The following is a 22,297-nucleotide window of genomic DNA, read 5'->3' as shown; positions in this document are numbered from 1 at the left end:
CCATGCAATCTAGAAATGTCTTCATACTGAATCTAGAAAGCACACAGCTGAGGTTTTACCCAACAACCACAATCCTTGTTAGCATGCAAAGGTTGGAAACCATAGAATCATTTGGCTGAAAAAGACCTTTGAGATCATCGAGTCCAATCACACTTCACCACCACGACTTTACTTCACAGCACCACACTGTGCTGAGCACCAGTCATTTTCACTCAGAAGCCTTCACAACTTCTCACATGAGCCCGTACTCATCACCACACACCTAGGGGTTATGAGCAAAGAGCATCAGTTATAACTGGAGGAAGCGGCCGTGACTCTGATAAACCCTGGGTTGTACAGTCAGGGGCTGCACACATATTTTTCAACACAAAGGTGAGACAGGAGCATTCACTCAGCTCCCAGGCACCCCTATGGCAAAAGGCTTTAACTTCACTTCACCTGGTACTGGCCACACCTTCCCCTCCATCTGCACAAATCTAGGCGTGGCACAACGTATTTCCTCAGTTACATCTTGCTAACAGGGTGTTTTTAAGACCTCCATTATTGTAACAAATCCAGGCTAAAACAAGGTTGTTCATCCCTCATAGCAGCCTCCAGGCCCCCGAGAAATCAAAAGGTTTTCTCTGTTTTTTTTTCTTTTTTTTAAATAAAAAGCACTGTTCACTGCTTTTTCCAAGATGCAGCAGTTTATGAAATGCCACAAGATCAGTGGATGATGCAATTATTTCCCCATTGGTTCATGAAATAAAGTAAACAAGGAAAGCAGCAAAGAATCAGTTGAATCATGGAGTGTGCAAGAGCAGAGGCAAAATATACAAAGGAGAGCAGCACTCACTGGTTTTCACTTGGGAAGGATGAGGTTGGGAAAGAGGCAGGGTAGCAGCCACTCCACGAATCTGCAGCCAGCATGGAATTCTGAAAGGAGAAAGCAGAACAGTTACAGTGGCAGAGGCCTGGTACGACGACCAGCAGCTGCAGATCTGGGGTCAGGCTTACTGCTCCTCTCCATCAGCGCCCTCCGCAAGCAGAGGTGGCTCCGGCTCTCACAGCAGGAGAGATCTAGGGCTGCATCTCTGGAATGACAACAGGGCTAGTCCCCCTCCCCAGCCCTGTAACCTCAGCATGAGCGGACAGCAAGCACCAACCCATTAACCTGAATTCAGTTTGCATGGGTAAACACCCAAACCCAGCATTATTTTGCCTTCCCAGTTCCCTCAAACACAAACAGGGAACTTTTATCTCAGCAGAAATCAATACAATCATGGAATGTATACCGTATCTTACTACCCAGCTACAGACCAGTCTCTCATCTTTGTATTGTCCAAAGTAATCGCATCTCATGCTTGAAGCATCAGGCACTTGAAGAAACAGGCCTCTCTTTTTACCCTCTGTATTGCTCTGTGTGACAAAACTCAAATGAGTTATAAACAGAAACAGAATTGCAGGGACACGTCTGCTATTTTGGGATAAAGATTTGCTTTTTGGCCTGCTGAGAACAAATGCACTGGGGACTCGGTCTTATTTTAGCAGCAGTATCAGGACAAATACACCTCTATTCATCTCTGCCACTCTCAAAAAGAGGCAGAGCTGGACCCAGTGATAGATTTTGCACATCTTGGAGAGACGAGCTGGGGTAGAAACAAAGTTTGCAATTCTGCACAAACTCTTCACTCATTCCTTACCTTAAAGCAGCTTCCAGTACTAAAGGAGGGTACAGGAAAGCTGGGGAGGCTCTTGATCAGGGAGGGCAGGGATAGGACAAGGGGAACAGTTTTGAGCTGCAAGAGGGAAGACTGAAATGAGATCTTAGGAAGAAATGTTTCCCTGTAAGGCAGGGGAGGCCCTGGCCCAGGTTGCTCAGAGCAGTGGTGGCTGCCCCATCCCTGGGGGCGTTCAATGCCAGGTTGTATGGGGCTTGGAGGAACCGGATCCAGTGGGAGATATCCCTGCCCATGGCAGGGGGTTGGAACTGGATGGGCTTTGAGGTGCCCTCCTGCCCAAACCATTCCATGATTCTGTAATTCCCTGAGGAGCCTGGCACCCACCAGCTTTTAGAACAGTGCTGTTTCAATCACAGACTTATTTTTGTTCTCCCACTTCGAAGGCAGACAACAACGTCACCTCAACCTTCCAACATTCATGATCAATACTGCCTGTCCCTGGAAAGATGCCTAGAAAGGCTGGTAAACAGCTCCCGTAAAACTGCACAAGGACTCTCGGGATCTGACAATCTAGACTGCTACGCTCAGACCCTCCTGACCAGCTGCTCCCCGTGAAGCCGCAAGGTCCCTCACCTCCATGGCAGGTACAGCGAGCTGGGTGCGGAGGTCAGGGAGGCTGTAGAGTGTGTTGCCCGGCTGCTGGTGCTCATGCTGTGGATAGCTCTTGCCCCCGTCCATGGCAGGATGTGCTGAGGGCATCAGCCCGCGTCCTGCCACATGAAGTCCAGGTGGAACAGACTGTGGAGTAGTGGAAGGTCCTTTATCTGTGCTCTTCACCCTGCACCATGTCCTGGAATGGAGAGAGAAAGGCACGTTTCAATTTTATGAAAGGAGAGGAAAAGAAAAACCCACTTCTAGCCCAAAGGCAGATCAGTAAACAGATGTCAGCCAGTGAACTGCCTGCTGATTCTGTATAAAAGAAGAGGTTTTTCCTGGGAAAGAGAGTTCTCAAATATCACCACACCTGGAATTCACCCAGACCTGTGAACCTACATTAAACACACTTCTCCTGCCTCACTGCAAACGCAATGTGGAAGCCCGGCAGATCCTCGCAATCTTCTGTGATTTGTGCAGCAGACACAGGCTTTTAGCTGGAAGAATTTTTTTCTCTAACACACAAAAAGATTCTGCACTTCTGTGCAAACTCAGGAGGATTGATCCCCCTCAGATCCCTCGTTTTCATAAAACACTATCTGGTGGAATCGCCATGCAGGGCAGGGTGCACTCACATCTCTGATCTCACTGGACTTTCATGAGCTTCAATTTCACCACAGAGGTTTCTTGGGCACTAAAACCTCTCCCACTACCACGCACAGAGGGCAGAACAGACAGAATACTTCTGGCATTACTACTGTTAATCTAACGAATTAGAAAAACTTATCAGTTGCCTTGCTTTTTCCCCGTTGCCAGAAGATCAGATTCCAGAATCACACTTGCTAAAGGCTGCTCTGCAGGGGTGAACCTCATGACAAGACACTGCCTTCAGAGCAATTTCTCAGGCAAAACCTCCAAAGCAACACCTGATTTTTTTCACTAAATTCCCATATCATATAATCATGGAATCATTAAGGTCTAAGCTCAGTCCAACCATCAGCCCATCGCCACTGTGCCTATTAAACAAGATCTGCAACTGCCATGTCTACACAGTTTTTAAACCCCTCCTGGGATGGAGACTTCACCACCACCCTGGGCAGCCTCTGCCAGTTTCACCACTCTTTCAGTGAAATAATTTTTCATACTATCCAATCTAAATCTCCTCTGGCACAACTAGAAGCCATTTCCTCCGGTCCTATTACTTGTCACTTGGGAGATATCCCTAGAGGACATCAATTTTCAATTGGATTTCATGGATTAAGAAAGATGGTAAAAGGAACCTATACAACAGAAGGAGCAAGAAATAAAGCATCTATGATGTCATTTCTTCTATTGCATCTTTCTTTGCTCCTCTCCTGCCTCCCAGGCCCCTTTCCACTCACAGCGTGATGGTTCAGTAAAACAAACTGGATGATACACTCTTGCTCAGTCAGTTGGCCAAGAGAAAAAAAAGCAGCAGCACAAACTGAAGCTGCAATTTAAAATACACCAGCTTTGATCGTTCAGCACATCCTATGTGCTGCAAGGAGTATATTTGAAAAGTCATTTCTGAGTCAGAATACCTTTAAAAATAAGCAACCTTTCAGCACAGAAAATTATTTGTACATTTGTAATGGAAAGTGAAATTAAAGTGACGCTCCCTCTCTTTCTCCAGTGGTAGTGGCTGTGGCAGGAGAGCTCAGCAGGCACAGATCGCGTCCGCAAGGACCCAGCAACATCCCTGCTAAGCCCAGAGGGCAGAGTCCAACACTGACTCCCCAGAGAAGAGTCACCAAGCAAAGCCTCAGATCCAGGGAACTACGATCCCACTGCCTCTGCTCCGCTAACAAAGTGATACCTTTCCCAAGACACAGGAGGCTTCCACACTGAATTTGATCCTTTTACAGAGGCTGAGCACCTTGTGGCTTACAAAAAAGTACTCCCTCTTCTATTTTAGCGGCAGAGGTGTCCCCAGCGGGATGCGAGGGGTTTGCAGAAGCTGGATAAAGGCTGTGGCTCACCAGGGTGGGGCTGCAGAGCGGGAAGCAGTTTCCCCAGAGCAAAGGCCAGCAGAGCTCACTGATCTGATCTGCACCGCTTCCCACAGCCCAGGAGCTGTTCAAAAAGAAAGGATTGTTGGGGTTGTTCACCCTGCAAAAGAGAAGGCTCCAAGGAGACCCCATAGCGACCTTCCGTAAAAGAAAGCTGTGGAGGGACTTTTTACAAAGGCATTTAGTGACAGGACATGGGGCACGGGCTACAAACTGGAGAGGGGCAGATTTAGACTAGACATACGGGGGAATTTCTCCACCATGAGAGTGGTGAGGCCATGGCCCAGGTTGCCCAGAGAAGTCACGGCTTCTCCATCCCTGGAGGTGTTTAAGGCCAGGTTGGATGGGGCTTGGAGCAACCTGATCCAGTGGGAGGTGTCCCTGCCCATGGCAGGGGGATGGAACTGGATGATCTCTAAGGTCCCTTCCAACCCAAACTATTCCATGATTCTACAATTAAGTGAGCAAGACGCGCATCTTTTCCCTAGGAAAACACAATGGAATGCCACCTCGAGAGAAGAAAGTCTAGACCCCAGCAGGAGGAACACCAGGCTACCTGAGAAAACCATCCCAGACCATTTTAATTAATCACTAACAGAATACTCTCTACAAAGGCCCAAAATCACCCAGATCCTTTTCACTGCCTTCCTCTGACCGAAGATTTACTGCAATCTCATTCTTTTACAAGCAGAAGTGTTTCTTTTTATCACACCATAAAATCCACACTTAGGCTTTATAGCCCATAAGCCTGGGAACAAAAACCAGCTCAAACCACAGAGCTGGCACCCCAGCATCCTCATTACTGCTGCTACACTGGCCTTGGGCCTCTGGATTTATTAGCCAAGCATTAGGAGCAGGGGTCCCAAAATGTAGCCTGTCAGAGACTAATTGAACAGTTTAGGTTTGTCCCCAAACGAAGCAGCAGGGAGCAGAGCACAAACCCACAGTGGCATTTGTTTTCTGCTTCCATCAACCTGGAGTCCTGCATCCACTTTTGGAGTGCTCAGCACAGGAAGGACATGGAGCTGCTGGAGCAAATCCAGAGGAGGCCACGAAGGTGATCTGAGGGCCGAAGCACCTCCTGTACAAAGACAGGCTGAGAGAGTTGGGATTGTTCAGCCTGGAGAAGAGAAGGCTCTGGGGAGAACTTAGAGCAGCTTCCAGCACTCAAAGGGGCTCCAGAAAAGATGGGGAGGGGCTCTTGATCAGATAGGATGAGGGGAAACAGTTTCCAGCTGAAAGTGGGGAGATTGAGAAGAGGTCTTGGAAAGAAATGTTTTGCTGTGAGGGTGGGGAGGCCCTGGCCCAGGTTACCTAGCACAGGGGTGGCTGCCCCATCCCTGGAGGGGTTCAAGGCCAGGTTGGATGGGGCTTGGAGCCCCTGATCCAGTGGGAGGTGTCCCTATTCATGGCAGGGGGGTGGAACAATGGACACCAATATCCCCTGGTGCGTCTGAAATCCTGCCTCACCAGGCACTTCAGGGGGTTTGCTGGCGGGTTTTTTTTTCCTATTTGTAACAGCTTTTGATAGGAAATCAGCAGCCATTCTTCCCGTAACAGCCAAAGCAAATATACAGCTTTACTTACACATCCAAAGTAAGTGATGCAGGGCAAAATCAATATCAGAATTTCTCCCTGCTCCACATTACCTTGTGTCTTGGCCACACCAGCTTTCACCAGCTGGATCCACTGCAGAGCATTGCCTTTCCCATCAGCTCCTCAGGAAAACTCTTGCACAACAGATTGTGTCCAATTAGCCAAAACGAAGAAGAACTGCTTAAGGAAGTGTAAACATCTACACTTGAGCAATGCTCAGATGGCAAAAGACAATGCATTGAATCTGCATGACATAATTCCTCTGAAGAGATCAAAGGGAGCAGCAGTCCAACCTCAAAGACGGGCAACCCAAAAAGCGGTGATCCTTCCTTTAGAGGCGCCGAGAAAATCAGTTACATGGTTCAGGATGTAACCCACATGTCACGGGTTCCCACTCTCATTTCTTTAAAAATTTCTCCAAAAACTTTATTTATCAAAACAGTAGTGAAGCACTGGCAGATGCTGCCCAGGGCAGTGGTGGAGTCATCGATCGTGGAGCGGTTCAAAGCATGTGTAGCCATGGCACTCTGGGACATGGTTTAGTAGGCACGTTGGAGTTGGGCTGACAGCTGGACTTGATGGTCTTAGAGGTCTTTTCCAACTCCTGCTGCTGACTCTTCCCAAACTTCAGCCCCTCGATGTCTTCCTTGTACTGAAAGGCCCAAATCCGAACATAGGATTTGAGGTGTGGCCTCACCAGTGCTGAGTACAGGGGGACAGCATACACTGGATGTCACCAAGCCCCAACCTTCTCCGCTCCAAAGAAGTTTGGCACTGCAAAATAACATTCTGTTCCCTGTGCAGAAGTCAGCAGTTCCACCAGGTTCCTGGGATCCCTAACATGGAGTTCCTAACAGCTCTCGCCATAAGCTCACACTGCTATAAGAGAGGGCTGCTCTCTGACTTGCGCGCTCAAATCCCAAGGAAAGGCTAAAGCCAGTTTTGTGATCCTTAGGAGCCCCAAGCCTGGCCAGAAAATACTCATCACGACAGCAGATGTGGAACCAGCCATCGGCATGTGCTCATCTCTCCGTCATTCAGGCAGCCTCATCACGAAAAAACCAAGAAAATCAACGAGCTCCTTGCAAACCAACATACTCTCATTTCCACATCCCATCCTTTTGCCATGACTATAAGAGCTGATAAACACAGAGGCTCACAGCTAGCTAGAGAACTGTTCCGGCAAACTTCTTAAGACTTTTTCCACTCCTTTCCCTACCAAACATCTCCAACAAAGCAATGGCTCCCACTGTGAAGGCAAACCAGAGCTCTCTGGTTCAGGGGCATTCACAAAATGCAACTAATTTGATGTGGGAGCATTTGAAACCCCAGGACTGGCAGGGAACAAGAATTTAATTACTCACACCAACTTTTGATCTTAACAGTCAAAAAAGGGTCTCGTTACATAGATTAATACTCATTATTTCTACAGTTCGAGAGTAACTCCGGGCACCGGCTAAGATTCAAACCATGGAGTTAAAACTCTCACTTGTGAGTCACAGGTGAAAAAGTCTTTTCCACAGCTCTCCCTGCCTGCTGACAGTTCACTTGTCCATTTTCCACTTAGGAAGAAAGGACCTACACAAGCAGAGTGTTACCACCAAATCCAGGAATGAAAGCCGACTCAAGCATTTCAAAGCACTAGAAAATAAAGAATGCAGAAGCACAACAAACTGTAACCGTGAACTCAGTGACCAATGTCATATTAGGCCATCACAGCGGAACAAGCGCCACAGCGCAGGATACGTCACACACCCTTAGTGCCAGGAGGTACCAAACAAACCAGGAATTCCCAACAGCTTCCCCAGAGTAATCAGACTAATTGTACAGGTGGATTATTTGTCATCTAGAATTAACTGAAGATCTCCAGTGCCAAGATAAGGTTTAGATGAGATCTTGGGAAGAAATGTTCCCCTGTGAGGGTGGGAAGGCCCTGGCCCAGGTTGCCCAGAGCCAGGTGTCCCTGCCCATGGCAGGGGGTGGGACTGGATGGGCTCTGAGGTTCCTTCCAACCCAAACCATCCCAGGATTCTGTAACTATTCAGAGCGTGATATAAAAAACTCAAAGCCACACATAAAAAACACCACCAAAAAAAACCCAAACCCCAACCAAACAGTCCAAGGATAAATCTCCCTAAAACATCAGTAGAATTGATTTTCACTTCCCTGCCACAAAACCCATGTAATTACAAAACATTATCTCCAAGCCCAACCTGTCAAGCTGGTTACTTCCAACCAAGCAGAGAGGTTTTCTAGCATCACCAAAGACAGGGCTCCCATAAGCGGCAGTTACATTATGGAAAACACAGCAGGTAGGGGCTGGGAGAGGAAAACCCCAGCTCTGCCAGCCAGCACCGGCACAAGCAGCATCTGGGATAGGACAGAGGTGAACGCTGACAGTGTGAGGGTTAATTTTCTCCTGCAAGCATCACTAAGAAACAGAAAATCAATCTCCCAGATCCAGTGACAGCACTCCAGCAATAATTTTACACCATGAAAACCCACTGGACTTGCTCCATCATGGCTGAGGAGCACCCATTTAATAATGAAACTGGCTCCCCACATAACATGATGAAGCCCTGCGAGCACTCTGGTTACATCATGAGCTCTTCTGATGAAGCCACAGGAGCAGTTTCGGTACTAGTAACTGTTTGCTTAAAGGTCTGCCACCTGGCCCATGCAGCAAGGGGCAACTTCAGCCTAGAATTCCAATGGATTCCTAACTCCTATAGAATCATAGAACCAGTCGGTTGGAAAAGATCTTTGAGATCATTGAGTCCAACCATACCTGCCCACTACTAAACCATCCCTGAGCACAACATTTACCTGTCTTTTTAATGCCTCCAGGGATGGTGACTCCACCACCTCCATGGGCAGCCTCTGCCAGTGCTTGAGAACCCTTTCAGTGAAGAAATTCTTCCTGATACCCAATCTTAACCTCCCCTGGCACAATTTGAGACCATTTCCTCTTGTCCTATTACTTGGGAGAAGAGTCCATCACCCACCTCACTACAACCTCCTTTGCAGGAGCTGCAGAGAGCAATGAGCCTCCTTTTCTCCAACTTATACAACCACAGATCCCTCAGACACCTCATAATGCTTGTTCTCCAGGTTATGGAGCACAAATTTAACTTAGCAGCTTGAGCTTTTTAGAAATGTACTGGACCAGCAGAGCAGGCAACTTCCAATGTGAAAAACAGAATGAACTGCCCTGTGATATCAGAATCAATGGAGCTGTGGGAAGGGCTCAGCTCATGATAGAGGTGCAAACAGTCCATCCAACACTCAGTAAACAGGAACACTTCCTCCTCCTCCTCTTGTGTTTCAGCCTTTGTTAGGGTATTTTTAAACAGCTAGGAAACCACAGGAATGCAGAGGACAGGAGAGCTGAACCTGCTGATCACGTCTTGCCATGCACCCAGCAAGGGCAAAGACCTCTCCTGACAGCAAATCAATCCCTCTGCTCCCACACCCATCAAGCAGAAGAGGAGACCCCAGCCTCCTGCCTGGCTCCATCCACTGCCTCTGGAACCATCAGCATGGGCATCCATGGAGCAGGGAATTCCTCAGAACTGCTCAAAGAAATGGGAACTTCACCCTACGGAAATCAACAGCCATTTCTGTGGCACAAGCACCAAGTTAGCTTCAAGTTCCTCTCTCATATTTCTTCTTGCCAAGTTTTTGGCCAGTTTAGACCAAACAGTATTTTGCCTTGGGGGATGAGAAAGGAGGAGCTGGAGGCAGAGCACCCATCGCTGTCACGGGCAGTGACTCACTCCGAGAAATGGGAAAACCAAGGGACAGAAGCGAGGATCAACCCTGCTAGCAGTCATGATCCCCACAAAGAGCTGCTGCGAGGCTCCAGTATGTTCAGAACAGGGACTGGCAGACAAAAGGCAGCATCCGAGTGCAAACCAAACCAAAGTATCTCATCTTTTCACACAGACACAGAACCACACAGAATCACTAGATTGGAAAAGACCTCCAGGATCATCAAGTCTAACCTGTCCTAACTTTTCCCCACAGATAAGTCAAAATAAGAATGGGAATACCATTCTCATGCTCGCCACTACTTGAATCTTTGCTCTTTTTCATTAGGCAAATCGAGTTCTTTCCAGAGCAAAATGAAACAAAGCATCACTTGTTTAAGAATCTGAAACACTGCTGGAAAAGGAATTTCGAGTTAATTCACAATGAAGGCAGAAGTTAACACAGAAATAGATCTGTGGGCAACTCCTTCCAGCTCTGCTATTCCCAAGCAAAAGGCTGGACAATTCATACTGGAAAGCCAAAGAATCCCAAGTTTGTTCCTTCCCTGGGACTATCTCAGAAAAGAGAGTTACACTGATTTCATATCTCAATGGAAACAGCTGGGAAAAGAAACATCTCCAACCTCAAATGTTAGAAAACACGTAAAAACATGATCCTGATGCAGACAACTTCGAAGTACAGTAAGGGGGGGGGTGAAACATCCAGCCTTGAGCAGATGGGGAATACAGCCCAGTCCTCTTACAAACACATAGAACATTCCACTCAATAAACAGATCCCCATGATGAAAACAGAAACACTCCAGGGCATCCCAATCCCAGCATTTTAAACCACTCTGATCTCCCCAATGCTTTCAGCAAGGAAGAATGTGATTGGGAGCATCCGTCCCAGATAGACTCCGACCTGCAAGCATACAGGCATAACACTGAGAAGGAAACAGTAAACCTTGCTACTTACCCTGGTCATGCCTGCCACCTCTCTCAAACACCAACAGGGACATTCGTCTCTCACCCCAAGAAGGATCAATACCAACATAAAGGACCTTTACTGCAGCCAAGGACTGTGCTGCACTCAGAATCATCCTGTTGTCACAGGGACACTTCTGGATGCTGTTTGGATGCTTCCAAGAGCCACAGCAGCCTCAATCCTTGCACAGAAATGCAAGAGAGAATAATCCGAGAGGGGAAAAGCTGAATCTGGAGTCTTGTTGCTGGTGCCTGTCCCAATTCCCTCAATTTCCAAGAAATAACATTAGGCAGTGAAGTGGCACAGCAGTTTATGAAACACCAAAGGCAAGAGAAAAGTGTGTTAACCTCCCGTCCCTTAAACCTTCCACAGTTACTGTTGCTCGAAGGCTGCACAATTAAAATAATTGCTGATGCTGCCTGCAACACTGACCTCACTTTTCACTCACTTAGCTCACAGTGACTCCAGAACATCATCTCTCCCTCTTCCCTGGACTCTGTTTCTCCCTCAACAGAGCTGCCAGGTCCTTGCCTCACTGCTCTGAGTTTCATGTTACCTCCCCACAATGGAGCAGTGGCAGAGCAGCAGGATGTGCCCTCCGCTGTCAGGCTGATCCTACTCTAATTCCCAAAATTCAAATGTTCTCCTTTGAGTAACAAAATCCTGCTCCAATGAGGATTCAGACAGACTCGACGCAAAGCCTCTTTGTAGGGCAGACACAGAATACCTCTATCCCTTCTCTCCCACCTGGGAGAATGGATTTGGGGGCAGAAATGCATTCCCGTTCACTCATTCCAACAGCTCCATGTCCTCCCTGTGCTGAGGACTCCAGAACTGGACACAGAGCTCCAGGTGGGGTCTCACCAGAGCAGGCGGGCAGAATCCCCTCCCTCGCCCTGCTGGCCCCACTGCTCTGGATGCAGCCCAGGATATGACTGGCTTTCTGAGCTGTAAGTGCACTTTGCCAGCTCAAGTGGAACTTCTCATTCTCCACTTTTGTGCATTCCCATCCCCAGCCGCTCTTCAGTTCAGCCGTGCCCACTCAGGTCAGCGAGACCTCAGCATTTCCAAGAGCGTGCTGGCAACCTGCAGGATCCCACGACACCACGCAGGTAGCGTCCACATCCTCTGCCCACTGAATCCATGACAGCGCAGAGACTGGACAAACCCCAAGGGCGCTGGGATCCCTGGACTGAACCCACAGAACTCGCTCGCCAGAGACCATTGCACATTAATTGTCAGCATTTCTTTGTGGTCAGCTTTGAGAAGGGACCTCCTCCCCAAGTATTTAATTATGTTAAGAGCTAAGCACGTTGGCAATGCTAGTGGCACCAGAGTTAAGGAACAGAGCTGGGGAAAGACCCAGAGAATAGGGGTTCTGGGAGTAGCTGAGGGACCTGGGGCTGTTCAGACCGGAGGAGAGGAAGCTGAGGGGAGGCCTCATCGCTCTCCGCAGCTCCCAGAAACGAGGCTGGAGCCAGGTGGGCAAGAGAGAGTTCGGGCTCCAAGCTCCATTCCTCGGAGGCTCCGGACTGGCCGGTAAGGGCCCCTTGCCCGAGCATGGGTTCTGCCTGCCCTCACAGCCCCGGGGCGGCAGACGGGGACAACGGGACGAGGGAGCCGGGGTAGAAGCGGAGGGACAGCAGCTGGGGAAACGAGTAAGCAGAGGGGAGAAGGGGACAGGAACTGAGAGGGCAGCCGGGGGCGGAACAAGGGGAGCCGGGAGAGTAGCCAGGCAATATGGGGTTCCCTGGCTGCGGGCACCCCGGAGCGGGTCAGAACCCAGAGGTCCCGCCCCGCCGCGGCCCCGGGACCCTGGCGAGCCAGCTGACCCAGCGGAGAAGTCTGTTCCCCCACCCACCCCCGCGCGGCGAGGAGCGGCCCCGGTCCCGGCTCCGAGCCCCGGCGCGGTCAGCGCGGCATGGGGGGCGCTCACCTGCGTGCGGGGCACTCAGCCTCCCGCCCCGCGGCCGCAGCCTCCGCGCGCTTCCGGGTTCCGCGCGGCCGCCATCTTGGGGACACGGGTTTCCGGCGGAAGTGGGCTGGGAGAGAGGGGTGGCAGGGGATGCGAGAGAGGAAAGGGAGAGGGAAGGAAAGGAAGGGAAAAGGGAGAGGAGAGGAGAGGAGAGGAGAGGAGAGGAGAGGAGAGGAGAGGAGAGGAGAGGAGAGGAGAGGAGAGGAGAGGAGAGGAAAAAGGGAGAGGGAAGGAAGAGGAGAGGGGATGTGAGAGAGCGAAGAGGAGAGGGGAAAGGGAGAGGGAAGGAAGGAGAGGAGAGAGAGAGAGAGGGAGATGAGGAGGGAGAGGGAGAAGAGACCAGAAGGGAAAGGGAGAAGAGAGGAGACGGGAAGGGAAGGGAAGGGAAGGGAAGGGAAGGGAAGGGAAGGGAAGGGAGAGGGAGCAAGTCTGAGCTGTGTTGCTGTTGCCTTGGCCCTTGCAGGGCAGGGATGTCCCAGAAATGGTCTGGATTCCCAAGAAAAAAGCCCTTCCCATGCAGCTGTGTACCTGGGGGGCAACAGATCCTACGGAAATGGGGTCAAAGATGGGAGTTTTGGGACCCTGGTCCTGCAGGCTCTGCTCTGTGCAGGCTGCCAGGCAGCTCCCAGCAGCCATGGCTGTGTCCGGGTGTACAGCTGCTGTCATGTGCAGCGGTTCCTGTTTTTTCCCACAGCATGGAAATCCCCTGACTTTCCACCGGGGTGAGGAGTGAGAAGTGAGAAGCCTTGTACCCTGGTGGCCCCGCAGATTCGGGAAGAGATGGCCACGGGGCCAGACCAGCAGCACCCAGGGAACTGTGCTGTGCCAGTGCCAAGAGTTCTGTCTGTGTCAGTGCTGGGGCTGGAGCATGCAGGAAGGCAGGAATAGGACCTGGCAGGGACAATCACAGGGTGGGAAAGCCCTCAAAACCACCTTGTGTTTGGGCAGATCCTTTTTTGCTCCCTTGCCTGGGAAGGAGGGTTGCGGCCAAGGGTTCTGTGCGTTGCCGGGGATAGCGGTGGCTGTGCGCCATGCAGTGCCCACGTGCAATGAGCTCTGTGGGTCTCAGCCTGCATCCCCGTGGCTCCCCGCAGGAACTGAACATGCTGGTGCTGATGCTTGGGAAAGCCACAGCCAAAAGCCCACGATGGGGGCAGCACTGGAGCTGTCTCTAGGATGGGAGGGAATGGTCTCAAGTTGCACTGGGCAGGTTCAGATTGGACATTGGGAAAAAATTCTTCACCAAAAGGATTCTCAGGAGCTGGCAGAGGCTGTGCAGGGAAGTAGTGGAGGCCCCATCCCTGAAAGGGTTCAAAAGACAGCCAGATAAAGTGCTTAGGGATGTGATTTAGTATTGGATAGGTATGGTTGGACTCGATGATCTCAAAGCTCTTTTCCAACCAAGTGATTCTATGATTCCTAGGAGACCTGGGACACCAAGGGTGCTGTGGGACCTTGTCTTGCCCAGCTCCAGCTGCCCATTGTTGGAGGGAATTTCACTTCCAAGGAAGGCTGTTTTCCTGCCACCTTGGCCTGGCAGACATTAAGATAGGCAGGGAGCAGAGGGCAGCCGATGCATACGAATACAAAGCTGAAGCCATGTTAGCTGCCGCCCGCCTGTGTTTCTGCACTGTGGATGTGGACAGTTTCCAATGCATCCGGCCCTCCTGTTGCTGGGAACAAGCTCCCCTCGGGAAGGGGAATCCCAGCACTTACCAGAACTTGGGTGATCGCTTTCCAGCAGTCTGGACTCAGTGCCAAGATCAAAGTAAATCACACATGGCAGGGCGCTATCCTGAACAAAGCCTGTGAGAGAATAGTGGGAAACACTAGGGCCTTCTGTGCCTGTGCACCCTCTCTTCCATGTCCTCAGAGCCTCCTACCATCATGGGGCAGGTAATCTATAGTTTTATGATCCTAAAACCAGGAAGAAGGGGACTGCATGGGCAGGACAGGGGCTCCACCTCAGCAGAGCTCCTTGTACTGATATCAAAAATGCCGGCAAATAAACTCTCTGAAACTAATTTTGGAGTTTTAGAAAGCAAGCATCCTTTATCAATCTTGGGCAATGTGAGGAGTGATCTCCATCAATTGTGTGCAGTGAGACAAGTGCTGTTACAGAGGCTATTTCCCACTTACATGCATATGGATAAATTTTCCAATGAAAATGCATATTCTATTCCTTTCCAAGGACCCATTTTAATGTCATTATGAACTTCATAACAGTCCAATCTCTTGCTAATTTGGAGCTCTGGAGACAGCTCTGTCTGAACTTGCATTTGTGATGGGGAAAGGCTGCAAACACAAGGGATTTGGAGAAGACACCACTGTTCAGCATAGACCACACTGAACACAAGATGTTACCATCACCAACGAATGAACAGATCTGGGAAAACACTGCTTGAAGGAAAACATGCTATAAAAATTGTGGTCTCAGAGGGACATTATGTCTAACTTTCAAAGAATGCAATTACTGAGATTAAACTGAAATGCAAATTAAACTTTAGCTGAAATACAAAATATTCCACTTTTTATGATAGCAACAGTGCCTGAAAAAACATTGTTTGAAAAAACACTCTATAAGAAACACTATCAGGTATATTCTGTCTAACTTTCAACAATTGTTTACTTGAGTGAAAACTTAACTCTGCTTTAACTTAAATAAAAAACATTCTACTTTTTATAATAAAAACTGCCTTTTCTATCAGAACAGTGTCTGGAAAAACACTGTTTTATTAAAAAACACTTATAACTGCTGTTTATAAACCCCCCCCACAATATCAAAGGGACATTTTGATTAAATTTCAAAAAACACAGTTAATTGGATGAAAACTGAGCTTAGAAACATTCGTGAAAAGGATGAGAACTTTAGCTTTAAACAAAATATTCCACTTCTTGTAACTAGGCTCAGTCCCAGCACGCACTGCAGGGCCTCAACACACTCAGGGCAGCCCTGCCCCCTCGCTCCGCGATTGGCTCGCTACTCCGCGCCGGCGGTGACGGACGGCCCTGACCGCCAATCGCAGCGCCGCTCTGCGGAGAGCAGAGCCAATCAGAGGAGAGAGCAGCGCGCCGGCTCCGCCTCCACACTAATGGACAGCTCCGCTGTCCAATCGCAGTGCCACGCCCCCTGCCTGAGGGGAGGCGGGCTGCTAAACCAGCGGACCAATCGGAAGATAGCGCCGTGCGGTCGGCTCCGCCCCCGCCACTGACGGACAGCCTCCTGACCAATCACAGCCCCCAAGCTGAGTCCCGAGCCAATCAAAAGAGAGCGCCGCGCGGCAGGCTCCGCCCCCCCGTGGCGCCGCCGCGGCCAATCAGCGCGCGATTTTGCGGGGCGTGGCCGCGCCTCGGCTAATGAGAGCGCAGGGCGGAGCGACCCGCGCCGGTTGGGGGGAGCGCAGCGGGGGCGGGAGGTAAACAAAATGGCGGCGGCGTGCGGGCTGTGGCGGGGGTAACGGGGCGGCGGCGGGCCGGGGTGGCGCGGGGGTACGGTGTTCAGCCGGGCTCCTCCCTGTGGCCGCGTGCGACACGGTGCGGCGCCTGCCCGGCTTCCGAGCCCGGCGGAGGGGAGGGGGGGACACACGAGGTCGCCGGCCCCCTCCCCCGAGCAGACGTTGGGGAGCGGGGCCCGGGCCGGCGCTGAGGGGGCGGCGGGGAGGGAAGGGCCCTGCCCGGGAGGGCTCTCCCCGCACCGCTGAGGCAGCGGGGAGCTTGGCTAAGGCGGGGGAGACCGGACCTGAGCCCCCCCGCCTCCCGGTCCCTTCCCAGCGCGCTCAGTCGCGTGCGTGATTCCAGTTAAAGTGTTTTACCGCCTTCCCAACGGGCTTCGCCGCTTGTGCGGTGTTATTTAAAGTGTTTTATTTCCTCCCTGCCCCTTTACCTTTCCCCAAGGCCGCTTACTTGCCTCCCCATCCCTCTGTCCCTAGAGCTGCTTCTTTCCCCGCTCACCTCATCCCACTCTCCTCAGGAGTGGTTGTTTCTCTCCCACCCCTTCCCATTCTCCCCAGGGCTGCTTCTTTTTCTTCCCCACCCCATCCTGCTCTGCCCAGAGACGCTTGTTTCTCTCCCCACCCCTCTCTCCCTAGGACTGTTTCTTTCCCTCCCCACCCCTCCTGACACCCCTGGAGCCTGGGCAAGCCTAGCATCTTTTCTCACCCTTCCCTCACGGGGAGGGTAATGGGGTGTTTGGGACGCTGGGCAGGGAGCGCCCCTTCTTCCCAGCTGTCCCTGCTGTGAGAGCTGTGGGCAACGCTCAGGTGGGCTCCGTGCTGCGGTGACACATCATGTGCCAGGTGGAACCCGAGTGGTTGAAGGATGCGCCTGGGAGAGCTCCGTAGGCACCAAAGGCCTCAAACTTTTGTAGGCGTCAAAAGTGAAGACGTTAGGATTGTTTCTGAAATCTCCTTCAAAGAAACTTGGTTCCAGCTTCCAAACGGCTGAAAAAAAACCACACTGTGTTTGCTCGCAGTTGAGGACAGCAGGGCAGAAACTCTTCCCCTGTCTTCTGGTTTGGAATTGATGACTATGATCCAATAGGAATGGAAAGCCACGAGAGAGATGCGGCCATTGTCTGGTTTTACCCGGTGGCCTGAGGTCCCTGAGGATGACCTAGCACTTAAGGATCAAACTGGGCTGAGCGAGAGGCCAAGTTGACTTGAAAGAACCCTAACAGTGGGACCAGGTCAGAAGCAACGTGAGTCCCGAACGGAGTGTATCCGCTCAAAGTTCAGTATTTGTTTTAAAAGACGTTGTGTTGCTGGAGCCAGACCTGGATCTTTAAGCATCCGGTTGAGCTGGAAGCAGCTCATAGGATTTATTTTTGATTTGTGGGTTTTTTTTTGTTTTAATTTTAATTCATGTTTGTACAATCTTCTGGATATTTTTTTGCAAGAAGGAATAAAAGGGAGTGTTGGAAACTAACAAACAGGATTAAACCCCTGAGTGCTTAAGGAAGACAGGTTAAGGAACTTAATCCAAGATGGATATGCAGGAGCCGCAGCAGCTGGATATGTTTGCAGAGAGTGAGCTGATGTCTGTGGGGATGGACACATTCATCCATCGCATTGACTCCACGGAGGTCATTTACCAGCCCCGACGGAAGAGGGCCAAGCTCATTGGCAAATACTTGATGGGAGACTTACTGGGAGAAGGGTCTTACGGCAAAGTCAAGGAGATGTTGGACTCAGAAACCCTCTGTAGGAGAGCTGTGAAAATTCTGAAAAAGAAGAAGCTACGCAGAATTCCCAATGGGGAGGCAAATGTGAAAAAGTGAGTAAATAATTCTGGTGGCTGGGAACTGAGGGGCTAAAACATTGTCATTATTTTACAGCTGGAGTTCTGTGTTGTTTTAACAATGCAGCTTTCTTCTCTAGAAGTGCTTCCCAAACCCTAGGCATTCAGGAATCTCTTCATGGTTGAGTTGCAGCCAGCTCTGTTGCTGGGAATGGGGAAGGGAGTGGGTTCTCCAGGGCCAGGGTGGCAGGTCTGACGTCGGAACAGACAGCCCCTAACATGTGCCACTCTATTAATACTGCTTAAAGAGTGAAATAATCTTTTGTTAAGGAATTCCCCCCCGAAGAGTCTGCTTGGAGAGGTCTCCTGTGTCGCTGCCAGCCCAGAGAAGTGTGGGGCGGCATGACCAAGGGTGTGGAAACTCACAAGCTGCATTACCGTGTACCCATCTGGGGTGTGTGGCTCCGGACACCTTCGGGATAGTGATTATGGCTCCCACCCGTGTAGCAGGTGCCTGGAATGTGATCTGATGGGTGCAGGAAATCTTGGGGTTTATTCCTGGTTTCCTTTGTGGCTCAGGAGTTTGGAAAGTAATTTGAGGCTCTCTTCAGTTGACTTGTGTAAAATGGGGTAGGGGTTGCCAACCTCTTTTATTCTAGTGATTAGAAATATTTCAAAGTGCCGTTTAGGCACTGATTAGTCAGGGACACGTAATTAATTACAGTTAGCCATGGAGAAGCCTGATGTTAGGCTACATCTGTGGGGCTGGCTGCAGGAAAATTTCCTCTTTCTGCTCTTTTGGGACCCTCTCAGTGGTTGCATGTTCCTCAGCAAGCTGCTTGCCATGGCCCAGCCAGAGCTGTTTATCCGCTGTGGAGTGGGCCGTCAGCAGCCAGGGCAAGCTGTTTGCCAGAGTTTATCTTGCAGTGGGAGGGAGAAGTTGTGAGATGTTTAGAAGGCTCTGGCGTTGCTTCTGTCACTGCAGCATGCTGAGTGTGGAGCCCTGACCCAGCAGAGTCTTGTTTCTGCTTCCCAACTGAGTTTGGGTTTCCAAGCTCAGCTGTGAGATAGTTCACACCCTGACCTGGGACCCTGGTCAGGGAGCTGTTTCAGTTTGACTTACGACTTCGTAGACAGACTTGGCTGTGGAATAGTTGCAGATCCAAATGTTGGGAACTCCTTTTCTCTCCTTTGCTGGCTCGAGCTCAGAATCTGCACAGACTGTTGGTTAATGTGTAATAAACTGTTTCTTGTCTTCCTGGTAAAGGCATGAGTGCCCCTTTCTGCCATCACCCCCTCGGTGAGTCACATCCAAAGCTCCTGCTTTAAAAAGGAGAGGGTTTTTTTCCTGCTTATTTAAAACTTACATTTCTAATTTCCCCCCTTAATGAAAAAACAGCAGCCAAATTTCCTGGTACCAGCATGGTAATGATGGCCCTGTGCCCTGACTTGAACCCTGTAGCAGAGTTATTCATTCAAGGAGCCTGTCTGTGAACATCTTGTTTGGTGCTGTTAAGGTCGGTTATTGAAGTGTATTTGGCCTCTCCACTTCAAACATATCATTAAAGCACCTCTCCCCAGCTCCAGGGCACAATCAGTTAATTAGATAAAATCAAATTCAGATATAAGCAGTGAAATCCCACTGCCTTTCGCTGCCCAGCCAGCTGCCCGCAGAAACAAGTACCTCATTTTCACTGTGGTTCCTGCAGAACTCCTGTTAGAATCATGGAATGGTTTGAGTTAGAAGGGACGTCAAAGCCCATCCTGTTCCAACCCCCTGCCATGGGCAGGGACGCCTCCTACTGGATCAGGGGCTCCAAGCCCCACTCAATCTGGCCTTGAACCCCTACAGGGATGGGGCAGCCACCCCTGCTCTGGGCAACCTGGGCCAGGGCCTCCCCACCCTCACAACAAAACATTTCTTCCCAAGACCTGGTCTCAATCTCCCATCTTTCAGCTGAAAACCATTCCCCCTCGTTCTATCCCTGATCAAGAGCCCCTCCCTTGCTTTCCTGGAGCTCCTTTTGCTACTGGAAGCTACTTCAAGATCTCCCCAGATCCTTCTGTTCTCCAGGCTGAACAACCCTCTCAGCCTGTCCTTGTATGGGAGGTGCTCCAGCCCTCAGATCACTTCCGTGGCCTCGTCTGGACTCGCACCAACACATCCATGTCCTAATAGAGCAGCAGAAAATCAGGAAAGTATTTACGTTCATAGTAAATTAAGTGGTCAGGAATGAGAGGCTTCTGAATCCCTCCTGAATCTTTCTCCCTGCTGTAGAATCTCATCTTAACATGCTCTGTGGAGGTTGATTTCTTCATACAGGGCTGCAGGTGTGTCTAAGTGCCCTGGCAGAAGGGTTGAGCAGTCAGGGAGTGTGTTCAGATTTTGTTTCAAATCCTTTATCTCTTGGACATGTCCATGGGCTGTTTCAGTCTCAAAATACCTTCTTGTAGAGTTTTAACTGCAAATACAGGGCCTGTTCCTGCTAAAACAATCTCCAGTGTTTCCAACTGCAGAGGAGAAACACGTGGCTTGGTTTGTCTGACAGAGATGTAACGAAATTACTGTGGTGGGCCCATGCCTTGGGCTGTATGGCAGGCTGCCTCAGCATTGCTGCTGCTGTGGTGGAAGCAAAGAAATACTCTAGAAAACAGTCCCTAGACTGCAGGCCTTGGGTAATTACCTCAGCAGGTAACATAAAGGGAGTTCTGATGGGAAGGGAGAGTGCAGGAAGGATGAACCGTGCAGGATAACCCAGTTTTGGGTGTGTGGGCTGGTGTTGCAGTTCAGGGAGCTCCAGCTCTTGGTGCTGGGTTTGTCTTGCAACACGCTAAGGCTTAAGGCTGCAGTGTCATCCCCCATGTGCAGGTGGGCTGCCGCAGCCTCAGCTTTTGGGGCAGTAGAGTTCTGTGGGCCTAGAGGTGATGAGTGAAACGCATTTGAGACTTATAAAACTGAATGATTCTTCTCTACCCTGGAATACTCCAGTTGTGCCCTGGAAGGGATCTATGGATCCTGGTGAGTGTTGAGGATTTAAACTTGTAAGATGCGCACTTCCTTAATTCAGTCGAGGGAATCGCAAAATGGTTTGTGTTGGAAGGAACCTTAAAACCCATCCGGTTCCAGCCTCCTGACGTGGGCAGGGGCACCTCCCACTGGATCAGGGTGCTCCAAGCCCCATCCAACCTGGCCTTGAACACCTCCAGGGTTGGGAGAAGCTACAGCTGCTCTGGGCAGCCTGGGCTAGGGCCTCCCCACCCTCACAGAAGCAAACTTCCCAGTACAAGAATCTCAGTTTCTCTTCAGTCACTGCAGAGGAAGGTGGGGTGGCTTGGCAGCACAGGCAGTCCTGTGGCAGATTACTACCTCCAGTTAATAAAAGAATTAGTTTAGTGGGATTGCCAAAACAGTGAAAGAAAATTTTGAAGACTTTGTCTCTTGCAGCACAAGTTTAATGAATCTGTGCGCTAATAGCCTCATGCTTTAATTAAGTGTTTGGGATTTTCTGTGTGTATCCCATGTGTCTTCCGCTGTACTTACCATGCTCAGTGATTACTTAGGTTTCAATATGTGCTCGTTAGAATTCCTTGGAGGTTTAAGATGTGTTATAGGCCTGTCCTTTGGCAATGTGTTCCTTGGGTCTGGAAGTGAAGAGCCTTGCACCCCAAAGTAGGAACGGTTCTGCTGGAGGAAGGGCTCGCTGCAAGCCACAGAGGGGCCATCTCTGGGTTTCCTGCCTCTGCTCATTGATGAGCTCTGTAGTATGGAATCATGGGGCTCCGTTCCTTTCTTTGCAAAGCTTTAGTGAAATGCTGTAAACTGTGATCCATAGGAGAGTGCAGGTGGCTGTGCCATGGAGGATGCAGGGCTCGTCTTGTCGGACAGCCTTGCTCAGAGTGTGGTCAATATGGAGGCCTGGAACTGGTACAGAGACAAAGCAACTCTGTGGTCCCATGTGTGCAGTGCTGGGGCAAGGCCCTACCTGGTGCTGTTGGGGCTCTGACTGTGGTGGTCGGGAATGTTGAACACTCCAGGGCTTCTGGGTGCCCATAAGGAAAGCATGGTGACTGCAGGGGGCATCCCTGGATCTTGGCATGTGTGGCCGCAGGGAGGGAGAGGCAGTGGGGAGGTGGTAGTGGTGCTACAGTCCTCGCAGCTGTGTTCTGGATAGGGGCTGGGGAAGATAAAGCTTGAAGGATACAGATCAGCATGGGACTCAACAGATGATGCGGTAAGCCCCTCCCCATGTCACTAGGCGTTCAGATGCGTGAAGCTCAGTTTGGAGAAGGAAATAGCAAAGAGCACTCTGCACAGTCACTTATCTGCAACATCAGTCATCCTCGCGAGAGTGACGAGGTGCAGCTTCTCTGGTGGATGTGATGACAAGTTGCATCCTTGCAAGCAGAGAGC

The 22,297-nt window shown here is 50.4% G+C and overlaps 2 protein-coding genes across 4 annotated transcripts in view; one reads left to right on the top strand and one right to left on the bottom strand.

Moving 5' to 3' along the window:
• The window catches only part of SBNO2 (strawberry notch homolog 2), a 66,163-nt gene extending 53,450 nt beyond the window's left edge, over positions 1-12,713 (bottom strand). The window contains exons 1-3 of the mRNA XM_069877847.1: positions 12,613-12,713; positions 2,295-2,511; positions 836-915 (exon numbers count right to left, since the gene is read on the bottom strand). Of these exons, the coding sequence (XP_069733948.1) occupies positions 836-915; positions 2,295-2,420 (206 nt within the window). The 5' untranslated portion in view covers positions 2,421-2,511; positions 12,613-12,713. The remainder of the gene's footprint in view (positions 1-835; positions 916-2,294; positions 2,512-12,612) is intronic.
• Positions 12,714-16,339: 3,626 nt separating this feature from the next.
• The window catches only part of STK11 (serine/threonine kinase 11), a 42,708-nt gene continuing 36,750 nt past the window's right edge, over positions 16,340-22,297 (top strand). For 2 of the 3 annotated variants that reach the window (XM_069877858.1, XM_069877859.1), the window contains exon 1: positions 16,340-17,922. In XM_069877858.1, coding sequence (XP_069733959.1) covers positions 17,633-17,922 — 290 coding nt within the window. In that variant the 5' untranslated portion in view covers positions 16,340-17,632. The remainder of the gene's footprint in view (positions 17,923-22,297) is intronic. The other variant, XM_069877857.1, reaches the window with a different exon arrangement.

This window comes from Phaenicophaeus curvirostris, chromosome 28 (genome assembly GCF_032191515.1).
Source record: "Phaenicophaeus curvirostris isolate KB17595 chromosome 28, BPBGC_Pcur_1.0, whole genome shotgun sequence".
NCBI lineage: Eukaryota > Metazoa > Chordata > Aves > Cuculiformes > Cuculidae > Phaenicophaeus > Phaenicophaeus curvirostris.
The sequence above is the reverse complement of the archived record's forward strand: the minus strand, read 5'-3'. Positions and strand labels throughout refer to the sequence as shown.